Source organism: Chinchilla lanigera, unplaced genomic scaffold (genome assembly GCF_000276665.1).
Source record: "Chinchilla lanigera isolate Chin_1 unplaced genomic scaffold, ChiLan1.0 scaffold00051, whole genome shotgun sequence".
In the NCBI taxonomy this organism is placed as follows: Eukaryota; Metazoa; Chordata; class Mammalia; order Rodentia; family Chinchillidae; genus Chinchilla; species Chinchilla lanigera.
This window is the reverse complement of record NW_004955452.1, coordinates 16,683,741-16,699,555: the sequence shown is the minus strand read 5'-3', so window position 1 is coordinate 16,699,555 and position 15,815 is coordinate 16,683,741. Positions and strand designations below refer to the sequence as shown.

The following is a 15,815-nucleotide window of genomic DNA, read 5'->3' as shown; positions in this document are numbered from 1 at the left end:
GGCCGGCTGGGCGGGCGCCCCGGTCAGCGCTGACCCGCCCGGGAGCCGGGACAAAGGAGGCGGCCCCAGGCTGCAGAGAAGCGGGCCGGGCTGTGCGGCTGCGGCGGGAGCCGGGAGGGAAGGCACAGACGCCTCGGCTCCCAGGCCAGGCGGGGCAAGGGCGAGACCCGGACAGCGCTGCGGCCACAGAGCGTCCCGGAACAAAGGGCTGCCCTGAGGCCGGGGAAACTGAAGTGGGCGTGAGGGCAGACGCGGCACCGAAAAGTGGGCCAGGCCGAGGAGCAGAGCCCGAGAATGACAACTGAGGGAGGAGGAAAGGGGACTCTGCCTGCGCCGTGGGGGCAGGAGGCAGGCAGGAGCACACACGTCCGGAGGCGGCGGACCCAACGGACTATCACACCGTGACAACCACGGAACAGAGACTTAGATCAGACGGGAGCCTGAGACTGAAGGAGGCCCGCTGGAGAACAAAGAAAGGGTTCCGGAGCATAAACAGGAAAGCTGATTATTTTCTGCCATCAGGGAAACGGAAACAGTAAAGCAAGGAAACTGGTAAATATAAGTAGGAATGTACTTGGGGCCATGCTGAGGAGGAAGTTCCACCGTCAGCTGGCCCTCTGTTCAGCCTCGGTTCCATGGCGGGAGCAGTACACGAGGGAACCAGGTAAACGTAGGTGACACGTTCAGGCCACAGGTGACCTCTTCTGCCATTCCCCTCCCCATGTTAACTTGATTTTTCAGGGCAGGGAGAGGGAGTTGTAAGAATTTAGGCTGGCCGATATCACAACAAGGGCACATGAGCAAGTTAAAAAATTAAACAAAAATTATTCAGCACTGAGCAGCCAAAACTGGGACTTGGGCTGCAGTTCCTAGTGTCAAGACTTTGGAGGAGGAGTTTCTTACCCTAGGGCAGGGATTGTATCTTTGTGCCTGGTGAGTAATGCCAACTATTTGGTCAATGCTCAGTACATTCATAACAAGAAAAAGAAATGATGCTTTTCACTGATAGGTTGCTAATAGGTTTTCACATCACATCATAAGCAGAAATCAGGTGAGCAAGTCATTAATCACGTTAATCATATCTTATTCCATCAAGTATTGCTGAGCTCCTGTATTCTAGGCGTGACCATACAGGGAAGAGCCGGAAAGAGGAAAGTGAGGATCTGTGAACAAAAGCTCATTTCCTTCCAATTTAATCCAGGGGGAGCGGGGAGCTAATTCACATTTTGGTGTCAGCTGCTAATGAGCTCAGACTATGAAAAGAAGGGGCATAAATTTGAGGTATATATATTTTTTCAACAAGTAAAAAGCTCAGTGCAAAACACAAAATGAAGAAGTTGGTGATTGGTAGCACAGAAACATGTTTCATAAACAGCAGAGATTACAGAAATGCTAACTCTGGGGATTTTGACTGTATCAGTGCTGAGTCACTGCGTTTCCTATATTATTTTATACCAGTAGGGCTAAGAAGGCCCAGATGCAAATATACACACACACACTCCACCCTCACCCCCTGCAGACATCTGCTGCCTTGTTTTTTTTTCATAGCAGCAAGTGAAAAAGCCCCACCACCACCAGCATCCCAGGGCTACCTACATACACCACTTTGAGAACAGGTTCCTCAAGAATTGTGACTGGGGCCTACTAAAGGGGAGGAAATAAGAAGGGGCAGAAAGGAAAAGACCCGCTCTCGGAATCCGGCTGTGTTAAAATGTGTGTGGGGTTGGCAGGGGGGGCAAGGAGCTGCGATTCCCACTATGATACACAGTAATGAAAGAAGAAAGTTCTGGTTTGGGTTATGGTTACAGCAGCTTCACTCAACTTGCTTTCTTGACAAAATTTGCATTTAAATGCCCCCACGAGAGTTTGAAGTAATGCATTCTTCTAATAAATGGGAAGGGGTAAGTCCACATGTTTGGCTGATGTTCCTGTTTTACACAGACAAAATTTTACAAGGCTAGAGGAACAAAGCAGCCGCTGGGAGGATGGGAAAGAGGGAAGCCTCTGATGGGGAGGTTTTTCTTTTTCTTTTTTCATTGTTTTTCAAAGCAAGAGTGAATTTATAGCCAGACCACACAACTGGGAAAGCTCTGAGGCTTTCTCCTTTTGGCCTGTGATTTTTTTCCTTTGCTCCTAACTGGTGAGCCTGCTGTTGTACAGTATTTCTAAGGAGGCTGCAATGGAGGAAACAGGAGGCAGGATGTACTCAGGAGGGCATCTAGTGGGAAAGAAGGGTAAGACAAGGAAATGAAGGATAAGGACTTGCTTAGAGTCCTCCCCTTCCTGTCAAGAGCCTTCTCTCTAAAGCCCTGCTACTTTAATTCCTTTCAGCTCAAAAGTGGTCTGTGGCCTTGAGCCCTCTCACATGCTTTTCTCCCCAGCTATAACCCTTTATCACTCCCCTGCTCTGGTAGGCCCCCTTCAACAACCGCCCCTGCTGAGACCCCACAGGGAGTCTTCCTTGATCCCCAGGTTAGCTGGTTCTAGGACACCCTGCTTCCTCTTTGCTAATACCCACACATCTGAAGTTCCGGGCTCAGCATCTTTCATCCTTTCTGAAAGAATTAGCTCCCTAAGGGCATGGAATCTTGTCTGTCTTGTTCAGCAGTACATAGTAAGTAGCACGTAGCAGGTACGTAGCATGTAGCAAATAACTTTGGATAAATACTTGGGATTTTTTGTTTGTTTTGGTTTTGTTTTGTTTGGATTTCATTTGGTTTTCTGAGACAAGTTCTCACTTGTAGTTCAGGCTGGCCTTGAACTCACTATGGAGCCCAGGCTGACCCCAAACTCAGGGCACTCCTCCTGCCTCAGCCTCTCAAGTGCTAGGATTACAGGCATGCGCCACCATGCTGAGCTCTAGTTCATCAATTCTTTGAGGGCAGTGACATCTGTTTCATCTTCATTCATCACAGGCCCTAACACAGTACTTTCACTAGTAGGTGGTCATTCCTTAGTAGGTAACACATACTTGTTTCCACAGCACTGCAAAAGTAAATATTTGCTGAAGGAATGGATGCTTCAGTGAAGGATGCTCATGGAGGCTGAGAATGGGGCCAGATCTGCGACTCAAGACAACTGAGAATCCAATTCAGTGTTCAGTCAGGGCTCAAGGGCTGAGCGCAGGCACTGTGTGTGCACAGAAGAGTGCGAAATCATCTCTCTGCTAGTGCCCCTCCCCAAGTTCCAGAAGGCTCCCCAAGCACTTCTTCATTTGGCTCATGCTACACTATTCTGCATGTGCTTATGGACGCAGTACAAATAAATGTGCTAGTAGGGCATGAGAGAGAGGGCGAGAGAGCAAGAGTGTGTGTGTGTGTGTGTGTGCGTGCGCTCGCACGCACACACATGTGCTCCTCCACCCCTCCTTCCAAGGGCAAGCAGTCTCCTGTGCCTTTCACATTCCCCAATAGGAGCTGATGTCAGACACTGAAGGGGCTGCCCCTGCTCTTGGAGGAAAACTGCCTAGTTCCAGTCTTAGGAGTTCTGCCTCCAGGCCTAGCTCCAAAACTCCTTTTTTGCCCAGCTCCTGGAAACCCTTTCTAAGCTTTGCCTCAAGTTCCCAAATCTGCTCAGGGGTAGGAAGATTTTGCCCACTCTCATGCTGCCCTCTTCTGTTCAGAAAGTGAAAGAGTTCAATTTAAGAAGCCTGGATGGTGCCAGCCACCCAGGAAGACAAGGTCCCTGCCACCAGGCAGCATGTCACCATAGCAACCCTCAAAATGGTTACCCAGCCAGCTGGGTAACCATAGCAACTGGCCAATTCGCTCCACCTCAGCCTGTCTCTAGGCCTTCTCCCCTGGCTTATGAGAACCAATGCCAAAGAATCTCCAGTCCTTACTGGTGGACATGAGCAGAGGGTGGACCCCTGACAGGCAGCTGACCCAAGCAGCCTTAGAATGCCTCCCTCACTGGGTATTCCCAGGCACAGTGGAGACAATGGGTGTGAAGACACTGCACAGATGTTAGCTACTATTACTCACTGTTCCTTGACCGAGGGAGGCAGTGACTTGCCCTGAGTAGGGCTATAGCCATTCCCAGCTAGGCCCTGACTGGCTGGGTGATCCAGGGCAAGTTACAACTCTCTGGGTGTCCACCTCTACAATAGCTCTCTGTCCCCTAAAGTTGAATTGAAGATTGGGTCCAACACAACCTGTAACATGCTAAGCACAAAGCCTGGCATTAGGAACATAACAATACTAGGTAGAAAGGTACTGACCACTCTGACATCTCCCACCTTGTGTGTGAATAAAACTGCTGTATTTTGCCTCTTCAAGGGGGCACCATAGCTCACATGAGCCCCACTCAACCATATTCACTCCCCGTTCCTGCGCTGGGGCCCCCGCTGGGTGGGGCCCCAAAGTTCCTACCAAGCAGGGCCACAGGCAGTCTGTACTCTTTGGGGAGTTGAGAGGTTCCCTCAACTGGGAGCTGTGGCAATTTGCCTATGAGGCAACCCTCCATTCAGAACAAGATCTCCCCTTCCCACTCACCCCCCAGGACACAAACCTCTAAAGGGGTAGTGACAGGAACACAGAACTCAGCACAAAGACCAAGACCCCAAGGGCCCCTAGAAAGCAGTGCCCCTAAATGAGAACACGTTCACCAGCACCAAGGCAGGCCCAAGATCCAGCCACTCTCTTAAACAGAATTCCTTCCTCTTTGATTTTAAAGATTTCCATCCTATTGTTGCATCTCAAATTCAGACTCTCAAGACTGACTCCTTGAAATCCATTTTGGGGATGCCTTCCTCAATCATGGTGACAGGGTCCCGATTCAAATCCAGGGTCCATAAGCTTGAGGTGTTTTGGCAAAACACACAGACGCCACCCTCAGAAATCATCTTCTAGTCACAGATCAAGCAAGCTGTAGCCGGAAGCTGACCTGCATGGACCAGAGAATCCCAGAACAACAGTAGAAGGGACACACTGTCCCTGGTACCCAGCCTTAGAAGTCAGAAGGCCCTGGGCAGTAGATCAAGGGGCCCTGGCTCTGGTCTTCAGATACGGGCTCTGAGGCAGATAAGTTGATATACTTACTATGGGAGGAAAGGTTGTGTAATATAAAAGTTAAAACGTGCAGCAGGAGGTGGAGGTATTGGCACCTGCATTCCCTGCACTCCGGAGGCTGAGGCAGGAGGATAGGAAAATCAATACCAGCCTGGGCTACATAGCTAGATCCTGTCCCAAAAAAGAACAAAGGAGAGAAGAGAAAAAGGCAAGGCAAGGAAAAGTACATGATTATTCTAAACTTTCTCCTACCTAAGTAGGGAGGCAGAAGTAGGGTGTATAAGTGAAAAAAGACTGGCCGTGACTGACCATAATTCTTGCTTCAGGGTCATGGGTGTTCAGCAATATATTATTCTTCCTACTTCTTTAGTGTATGTCTAAAGCAGCCTAAAAAGTGCCTAAAGCATGGCACTCAGCAGCTGCACAGGGCGTACGATGCACGTGGGGTTCCACACTCTGAGCACTGTTGAATCCCAGCTCCACTATTTGTTTGCTGGACGATCTCAGACAAGTTCCTTAACATTTCTGTTAAGAATAGCAACTTCTTCCCAGGGTTCTTCGAGGCTTCAGTGATACATGTAAGATGCCTGGCACGTGTCTAAGGCTCTACACAGTAGCTCTTCCAGCTATTCTTTACCAGGAGATTCCAGTTGGCAGCATCTCTCAGAAGCTCCTGAACTGAATCCAGAGTCCACTCTGCAACCCACCTGATCCATTCTTTAATGGGGGGAGGGGGTAGAGGAAGTTGAGACATGGTCTCCTGATGGAGTCCAGGCTGGCCTTGAATTACTATGTAGCCCAGGCTGGCCTTGAACTCGTGGCAAGCCTCCTGCCTCAGCCTCCTGGGTGCTGAAATTATAGGCATGTGCCACCATGCCCAACAAGGACTCTTCAGTTCTTAACTGCCACCAGCTGTTCTCTGTTCATTTTCCTTCCTTCCACCTTACCAAGGCTGAAGAAAGGAGAGCAAGAACAGAAACAAGTAACAGGCATGTACTCTCTGTCTTCAGATTGTCCTGGCAAATTATTATTTCTTTTTCAAATCTCAGATCGAATGTTGTCTTTAGCTAATCATAGAGGTGCACATCTATAATCCCAGCCCCCAGGAGGCTGAGGCAGAAGGATCACAAGTTCAAGCCCACCCTGGGCAATTTAGCCACTTAGAGAGACCCTGTCTCAAAATAAAAAATAAAAAGGGGCTAGGGATGTAGCAAAATGTAAAGACCCTGGGTTCATACACAGTACTGCCAAAAACCAAACCAAAACAAAAAAACACCATCAGTGCTCTGGGCCCAGAAGAGGCAGGAGTAGGAGGAGGCCCTTCTCTCCAGGAACTTCCTCCAGACTCTCTTTGGCTTGAGTGTAGCACAGCTCAGGCTGGATTCTAACTCCCTTCACAGGCCGGCTCTGAAACCAAGTCTAAGCCCACGACAAGGTAGCTCCTGTAATGTTTAATGAGCAACCTGCATGACCAACCAGGGAGCAGGACATCAGGACCTCACAGATGAACGAGTATGCAAATGAATGGCCGGCATTCATTAGAATAGTTGCAGACTCCGGGGTAGCTCTTTTGCCTCCCCACCCCTCCAACAATGAGGAAGTAAGGCTTGTTGAGGTCAGAAGCTCTGCAGAGTCTTCAACTGGTGAGTGAGTGAGTGATGAAATGAGGATTCTAACTAACTCCAAAGCCACTGGAGAGGCTGAGGCAAGTCAACCACAAGTTCAAGGCCAGCATGGGCAATTTTGGGAGATCCCTCTGAAAATAAAAAGGGCTGGGAATATAACTCAGTGGGAGGGTGCTTGCCTAGCATATATGTGCCCCGGGACTCAGGCCCTAGTACCTTAATTTTTAAAAAAATTTTTCTAAGCGAGCAACTGTGGAAATACACAAATGAGGGAGCAAGGAGGGAGGGCGTGCCCAGAGACACACATGGAGGCTCCAGGCAAGACCCCTCCCTCTGACCACAAGGTAGCCGAGCAGGGGTGGAGCACAGTTTAGGACAGAATGTCAGCACAAGCTGAGCATACCTGCCTAGAATCCTAATACTCTGTGAGGCTGAGGCAGGAAGAGTGCAAGCTTGAGCCCCATTTGGGCAAGTTACCCATTTAGTGAGACCCTGTCCCAAAATAAAAAACAAAACAGCAAAGATGTAGCTCAGGGCAAATTTCTTTGGTTCATTTCCATGTATCACAAAAAAGAGAGAAAGGAGAAAGAACATCAGCCCACAACCACTAATATAGTAGCCCCAGACCTTGTCTGTACGAGCGTCCTCAGTCCAGGCAGAATCCAGCCAGGGCCACCCCTCTGACCTTACAGGAGACCCAAAGTAAAACCGGTCGGCTTTCAACTACAGGTAGTGACAGGCAGTCGCAGGGCCAAATCGTGGCAGGTCCCACCACAGCAAAAAGGAAAAGAGAGGCCGCCGGCCAGGCTTGGCATCGCCCCTGGGTTACTAATGATCATCTCTAGGTGTGTCCACAGCCCTTTCTCCAGGGAAGGCTGCTGAAAGACATAAATGCAGCCCTAGATCCTGCCATGGTGTCAGTTCTCGGCCCATAAGCCCAAGAAGTGACAGCCTTCTACAGTCCCCAAAGTAATCACCCCTTTTCCCTGCATTCCTAACCTCTGGAACAGAAGCATGAGCCAGGATGTTCCTGAAACAGAGGCATGAGCCAGAATGCCATTTGAAACCTTTCTCTGTGTCACCTGGAAGTCACTGGAAGTGCATGATAGGAAGCAATGGCATAAAGTCATCACTGCACCTCGCAATGCAGCAACCACCTCCTGTGCCAGCTGGGGTCCCACAGGGCCCCTGGGCCTCACAGGAAGGACAGACTGGCTGTTAGTTCTACCACCTGCACAGAATTCTGCCCACGTGGTCATTTTCTATCCCTGCAGCTAATGTGACCCAGATTTGCTTTCAAAGAGCCAAAGCTGAGCTGGTGGTATGCAGCTACAATTTATTCTGTCCCACTTTCAGGGGACTCTCGCGCTACTGAAACCAAGCTCCAGGACAGGGCCAGGGATCTGAGAACGCTGCTAGGAAGCAGAGAAACTGGGAAGGGGGAGGACTCTTCTTAGATACAAAGCTCAGAAAAGCCTGGGACATGCCAAGTTGCCTGGTCAGGAATAAGGGTTACCAGTGGGGCTGTTTTTAGAGTTCCATTTCCCATGGCTGCATTCTTTTCTTACTGTCCACAGCTTGGTCAGAATAAACCATTTCCATCTGCTCTCTCATAAAGCCGTGGAACGAACAAAAGAAAGGGACAGATCTAAGAGGCTTGGGGCCTCTGGCCTCCCACAGCCTCCACTGCCTCTGCTGGTTGCCAAGGACGTTACTAGGAAGGATCGTGCTAAGCACAGAACTGACATGCGTACCTGTACTTCTCCAGCTTCTTCTGATCTCCACTCAGTGGTCACTGGAAGCAGATACCATTACCTCTCTATTACAGATATGGAAACCAAGACCCCAAAAAGTGAAGTCTCATTTGTTTGTTTGTTTTGAGACAGGGTCTCACTGTGTAGTTTAGGCCGGTCTTGAACTCACTATGTGGCTCAGGCTTACCTCTAATTCATAGGGCTCTTCCTGCCTCAGCCTCTTGGGTGCTGAGATTACAGGCGTACACCAACACACCAGGCTGCCTACATTTTCTGACGGTACATCCGATTGTCTCCACAGTGCCTTGTACACAGCTGAGGCTCAATCCATCTTTATACTGAACAAGTGAATACCCAGAGAGGTGCCTGTGGGATGTCTTCTCTAAGCTTTCCTGCTGGAGCAGGCTTCCCCCCTGACCTTCTCAGGGCTGCCTGCCTCAGGGCAGAAGGGCAAGATGGGGCTTGGAATACAGCAGTCTCTAGATCTGGTGGAAGAAATGAACCTGGAGACAATAAACTTTAAAATAAAGCCAACAAGGACTGGAGAGAGATCTACTGAAGAGATCAGGGAAGGCTTCCTGAGGGAGGCCACAGTGGAGCCGATGCGGGGAATCACTGCAACAGCACAGCTGAGGGCTCCTAAAATGAATCCCATGGGCGCTTCCGACTGGCTAACTAGGAGACTCCTCCTCAGCCTAGTCCCTGTGCTCCCTGCCTTCACAATACACATGAGGGTATAGTTAACGTTTTCCTTCAGTACTCTCAACCAGACTGAGTTCCACAAAGACAGGCCCACAGGAAATATGACAAACACAGGAAAGGCCTTGAATATGTGATGTTGGATGAATGAATACCTGCTAGATTGTGAATCCCTTCTACACACAACCTGCCCTACTCCAAATAAAACATTTACTTCCATCGGCAGGAATCTAGTAGTAATAAAAACACAAAGCTACAATGCAACAACTGTAAATGGCACCCCCTAGAGTGGTGCAGTATAAATTACATGAAACCCGTCTGACACCTATTTTTCCTCCACTCTCCGCAGCACCCAAGAAATGCAATCTTTTTCCCACCACCCTCCTCTACACTTTGAGGCTATACTCCTTGCTAGAATAATCTCCCAGGTCTGCCTTCCTTGCTGCCCCCACTCAGGGAGTAAGGATAATCTGCTGTTTGCTACGGAGAGACAGCCAGAAGGGAAAGGGCAAAGTTCCCTCTATCTTTTTGCTGCCTTCCCCTTGAGGCCTCTCTCAAAAGTGACCAGAAGGTCTCTCGGGTGACTCAGAGTACCAGGTTAGCTATTAGGGGTCACTGGCAGAAGAGTCAGACTGGCCTGCTTGCCTAAGGAATGAAAATAGGTATGTGTTTGGAGTTAGAAGCTGTGTCTGTGTGACTCCGGGCAAGTTCCTAAGGCCTCTGGGCCTCAGATGCTAAGCCACTGTCCTGCCTAGCACATGTGTTATTACAACGTCAGTAAGTGGCCCGCAAAGCTCATGAAGAGATACGGGGTGCTCTCATACATGACTCTTGTTAAATTTCAGCGCGGCTGGGCTTATGGAGTTGGGAATAGGGCTGGCAAAGAAAAGGGAGAGAAAGAACGGACAGAAAGGATGAGGACAGGAAGCCAGAAGGAAGAATCAGGTTGCAGAATGTGTGGCGCCCCTACAGTCTTCTTGACTTTGCTCACTGAGACCAGCAGGTTTCTTGGCCCAGACTCGCCTCTCTCCTGCGACAGGCAGGACCAGCAGGGTGCTTCCATCGGGCCTCTCCAGCAAGGGCAAGGCTCTGAGACCAGCTTAGGACACAGAGAGGGCAAGGAAAGGAGAGTCGCTGCATTTGGAGAGACTGACTCGAACACCCCCACCTGGCTTCCTAATGCAGACCTAGGGGGAGGAGAAACTGCACAGACCACAGCTGGCTGCCAGTGGGAGCCTGACTTCATTTCCTCACTGGAAGGGAAGATCCAAGATCTGCTGCAGAGAGCCTAAGAGCATCCTGGGGCCAAAGACCTGCCCCTCGCAGCTCTGTGCAGAATCCCCACACGGGCAAGGCTGCCTTTCTCACTGCTCTGCTGGGGCCCCACAACACTCTAAAAATCACACAGAGACTTCAGCCAGACCCTAAAGTAGCAGTCCCGCCTCGTCTCTGCTGCCTCGCTCCTCTCCTGTGGAAGAAACACGCCTAGCTGCAGCACACAAGTTATTTTTAACCATGGCAATCTCCCCATTTCCATCCTCACCAGCCCAGCCCCCTACTCAAGACAGACTGGGCAGGGTCAGGATGCAAAGATCGCAGTACAGCACCCCCTCCCTCAGTCACTTCATCCAGCGGCGTCCTGAGGGGCTCTGGCTGGGGTTTAAGCCCCTTCATATCCACTCCACTTCTAGTCCAGCCTCAGACTCTTAATCAGCGAGGTCTCTTCAGAGAAGATGGAAGGGAAAGGCACCCCAAAGTGACCTGGAAGAGTGGTGCAGGATGGAGTGGGGCATATAAGAAAGAACGAAGCATCAGCTCTGCCTTCAAGAGGGCGAGAGGTCTGTGAGTCAGAGGCTCCTGAGTCATGGCTTCTCAAGGCTAGGGACAAGTAAAGCCCTTCCTACCTCTTAGGGACAGCTCTGAAGCTCTAGTACTGGCTTGGGCTACAGGCACGTAGGGCTTGAGAGCTCCCTCCAAGGGCTCCCTATTGCATAATAGAAGGAGATCCAAACTGCAGCTTGCCTGCCAAGCCCACTGCTGTTTCCTCCCTTAGAGCTCGTGCTTGCTAAAATCCTTCCTGCTTATTTGAGCCCACATAACCCTCTCCCTGTCTGACTTCCCATTATAGCCTACTGCCTGTTCCTGATCACAATCTGTCACATTATCCTCTCAACACCCCTTACATTCACTCAGTCATTCAACACTGGCTGATCTCTAGCATGAGCAAAGATCTGTGGGAGTCACCCAGGGGGCACAACGTGTAAACAAGCCACTGTCCCTAATGGTTCACGGTCCTGAAGGAGGGATAGGCTCCCTGTCAGTTAACTGCTGTTCTGTGCAAGGGAACATGGAGGAGCGAAAAGTAGGAATATGAGAACGGAGGCGGGAGCTCTGGATACCTCCGGGGGCATTAGGGACAGAGGAGGCGACAGTTAAAAGAGAAGGAGGGGCAAGCAGCATCTTGCAGAGAAGAAAATGAAAGCATGGAAGTTGGACCCTGCATGCTGCATACCTCTGGAGAACAAGCTCCAGTACAGCATGGCAGGGTGCTTGGGGGTCAAGGGGCCGCAGGTGAGATGCAAGAAGTAGAATAAGGCCTGGTCTTGATGAGCCTTTCCCCTGAGACCTTCATTCCACAGGCAAGAAGGAGCCAAAGATGGTTTAAAAACAGCTGAGTAATATGGTCACATTTGCATTTGAGAATAAAGTACTGTTGGTCATGTGGAAGAAGTGGGGGAGGAATGAGACGTCAGCTGGAAGGTCACAGTGAGAGGAGGTGATGATGAGGGGCATAAACTTGAGAGACACAGCGGAGGCAACAGGACAGGACCTGACCATGGGCTGAAGGCGGGTGATGCCACTAACTGCTCCTCTGGGGACGCTGAGCACACCCCAGGGAGGGGCTCTGCATACCTCCAGCACAAGCAGTGACTTTCCGCATGCACGGGGGCGTTCTTACTGAGGTAAGGGAGTCGCACAGCCGGTCTGTTAGCAGGGCCACCAGAGCCCGCCTCATAACCAGTGCACCCCACGGCTGCTTGGCAAAGGAGAACTGGGCACTTCCCAGCAGAGGCCAAGGCAGCCCCCAGCGCTGACCCGGAGCCAGGGGAGGAGGTGCCCAACACTTTCAGAAGGCAATGTGAGTGGCACTGCCCTCTTGAAAGACTTCACTATGATGAAATAACACAGTCAAAAGTTGTTATTCGGAAGTCAAAAGTTATTATTCTTAACCATATTCATGGCAGTATTGCTTACTATGGCCACAAAGTTGGAGGAAAAGAGTAGGGTTTGGAAAATCATGAAATATTGCACAGTCTTTAAAATTCACTACAGTCTGGTGTAATAAGGAAAATCTTTTTGCTACAAGAGTAACTGAAGCCGGGCATGGTGGCGCACGCCTGTCATCCTAGCACTCGGGAGGCTGAGGCAGGAGGATCCTTGCAAGTTCGAGGCCAGCCTGGGCTACAAAGTGAGCTCAAAGCCAGCCTGAACTGCATAGTGAGACCCTGTCTCAAAAGGACAAAAAAAAGAGGAACTGAAGAGTCAGAATGGTACACAGGCCATGCAGGCAACTACACAGAACTGAGGGGGCAAAGGAAGAGGATGCAGAAAGGAAAGCAGGTCTCTTTTTAGCATGGGGGAACAGACTTTCCTCTTCCGAGTTTTTCTTCATTGCTTTCATCATGTTGCCAGCAGTAATCAATTAGATTCCAGCTGGCTTGATGCCAGGACCCCTCTGCTTCCCACCCAGGCAATGGCTGCACACCAGCCTGTCCGTCCCTTACGGCCACAGCATCCAGTTGCAGAGGGAACTCTCTTACCAGCAACTCTGACTACAGCACGCTCTGCGGGGTCCAGCACAGAGTCCTGGCTTTTCCGCTTTTTCTGCTCATGTAGTGGCAAGTTCCAGGGCAAGGTGTCCCCAGGGGGACAGGGAGACAGGCTCCCTGACCGCTCACTCCGGTAAGACCGCTCGCTCCGACACGACCGCTCACTCCGGCAGGACCGTTCGCTGAGCGTTTCTTCATCAGAGGAAGACATGGTCTAGGTAGGAGTTGCAGCAGGAGGACCTGGGACTCCAGAGAGAAGGGATCTGGAAGAGGAAAGGACGAATGTGAACAGACGGAAGGGGACACACAAGGAACACTGAGGCTTGGGAGGCAGTGATCCTAGCCTTGGTTTTGCCACTAACTTGACCTCTACCTATCCAACTTCATAATGATAATACATGCCAAAAGCTATGCATGCCAGGCACGGTCCCATACTTGAGAGGCTGAGGCAGAAGGATCACTGAAAGTTCAAGGCCAGCCTGAACTACATAACATGACCCTGTCTCAAAAAACCAAAACCAAAAAAGCAATTCAGGGGACCTGGGGGAAACCATATTAGGTATCATATTTAAAAATTTGTAAATCTTAAAATATTGTATGAATGTTAGCTCCAACTACTAGCAACCACTATTGTTATTTGGAACATACAGGATTAAGTTCACAGGTCTCACAGATTTAGAAAAAAAAAAAGTGAGTTCAGATCTACTCCCCACTCACCAGCTATGTGACCCTGGAGAAGCCAGGGCCATTTAATCTCTTTAGCTTCAGCATCCTCATCTGTAAAATGGGGATAATGCTAGCACCTAACCTTATAGGGCTGTTCATGGGGACTGAATGAGATCCTGCACATAAAGTCTTAACACTGCCTGGTGCCCAGTGAGAACTCAATAAACAGCAACTATTGCTACATTCCCCTTCTACTTCGCTGCCAGGAATTCTGTGAGGACAAAACCGGGCAGTAGGTGGGACATACTATCAAAAAGCTGAAGCAGGAACTCAATGGCAGGCATGAAACAAAGCAAGCTAGAATAGACAAAAATTCCTGCATTTTTCCAGGGGACATACTACACAAAGTACTCAATTTAAAACACCTACATATAAATTCAGGTTTGGCCACTTACAATTGGTGTGATCAAGGGCAAGTCACTCCACTCCTCGGAGACTCAGTTTCATCATCTGCAAAATGGGGGTAATATTCTACCTTAGAGGATATTTTAAGAACACAGCAAAACAGGCCGCTGCCATACATGGCACCCCAAACAGCAGGCATTAGGTAAAATATTCATGGCTCATTCCAGGACTGGTATGGGAATAAGATGTACAGTGTGGGGATGGGGAGGTGGCACAGACAGTTTTTCTGGTCAGTTTAACTAGTGGAGGGAGATGAGTGGAAACACAATCATTCTGAGGCCAGCTGGACTCCACCAGCCAGCCTGGGCAGCCTTCCCTTTCCAGGCCAAGCTCACTTCCCAGGGCCATCTGCTACACGGCCCACCACCCTAAGGGCTCCATCAGAGCTGAGATGGCGCATGCCTGCAGCGGTCAGCCTTCCTAGGGCCCCAAACCCAGGCTGGGTGAGCACCTCTCTCTGGCGCCAGGGAAGGCAGGAGATGTGGACTAGGGATATTATGGGAAATACCTGCACACCAGGCTGTGTGGGGACAGGGAGGTGGCCTAAATGGCTGGACTCCACGGATCTCTGGCACAGCTCCTCCAGGATTCTGGGAATCTCTGCCTGGAGGCAGCAAGGGGCAGAGACAGCTTCCTGGGTCATTGGCAGCTCCGCACCACAAGCACAGAACTCAGAGATAACAAAAGAAACATCAAAAGGTGTAGGACGCCTCTAGGCCGCCTAAGGCAGAAAAAACAGCCCAGCCAAGACAGTCCCCCACCCCGAGCCAGCAGCGACGCGGCCTCTTCCCAAGGAGCACCAAGAGGGGTTCAGGGAGAGATGGAGAGGAAAGAGCTCAGGTTCTGGCACAGCTTAGCCCTTTATCCTAGTGTCCCCACACACACACACCTTACCTTCTGGCGCCCACCTCCCGGCTCCTATACCCGGGCCAGGTTGTGAAACACCAGCCCCAACATCTGGAAACTCGGGTTGTGCTTCCACCCTACCCTCCGCCCCAGGCAGGAAAATGCTCCTCCTCTCGGACCACCTGCTTCATTCCAAAGCCGCCCATTCCCCTCCCAAACGCCCATTTTACTACAAAGACCCGCTGAGCCAGGGCCTCCTCCGGGAGCAATCGTCCTCCCCTCTGCCTGGCTCTCTCTATCTCTCTCTCTCTCTCACACACACACACACACACTCACGCACACACACGCGCGCGCGCACACACACACACACACACACACACCTGTTTGACCTCAAGGCTCCGGTCCCACCCTTTCGGCCACCCAGGTCATTCCATCAGTCCCGGTTCACCTGAGCGCGCGCCCACGCCCCCAATCCATCCCAAAGGCCGCAGGCGGAGTGTGCGAGAGGCTCCCGACCCGGCGCTCGCCTGCTGCGGCCTCCCCACTTCGCCCCATCCCCTTCCCCACGGCGGCGAGGGGCGCGCCCGCGACACGGCGGCGCGGGTGGGTCCGCGTGCTCGCCGCGCGTGGCTGACAAAGAGCGGGGACGCGTGCCCGAGGACCCACAGGGCTCCGGGGCCAGCCCCGAGCCCCAGGGCCGCAGGCGACCTTTCGCGCCCGGTCCTGCCCGCTCCTGCGGGTTCTTCGCCGAGCCCCCGCAGGGCTCAACGCCCCGTTTCCCCAGGAAGCCCGCCAGGGCACCCAGCTGGGCGCGCGCTGCGACCCCGGCGCGGGGCCGCAGGTGCGAAGCCGGACAGCGACTGCCGCGTCCGTCACCCCGCAACCCATTGCCCCAGTTGGGGCGCGGCCGCCCCGCGAGAC

General features: G+C 51.4%; 1 protein-coding gene and 1 long non-coding RNA gene across 2 annotated transcripts in view; one reads left to right on the top strand and one right to left on the bottom strand.

Moving 5' to 3' along the window:
- Nucleotides 1-14,772, bottom strand: part of Macf1 (microtubule-actin crosslinking factor 1) — a gene marked incomplete in the record, with an annotated part of 341,157 nt that extends 326,385 nt beyond the window's left edge. Inside the window, 3 exon segments of the mRNA XM_013519481.1 lie at nt 12,909-13,180; nt 14,039-14,093; nt 14,557-14,772. Coding sequence (XP_013374935.1) covers nt 12,909-13,128 — 220 coding nt within the window.
- On the top strand, nt 7-3,288 carry LOC106149713. Its single transcript, XR_001236036.1, has 2 exons — nt 7-552; nt 2,984-3,288. It is a non-coding gene; the product is annotated as an uncharacterized LOC106149713 (long non-coding RNA).
- Nucleotides 14,773-15,815: the final 1,043 nt, after the last annotated feature.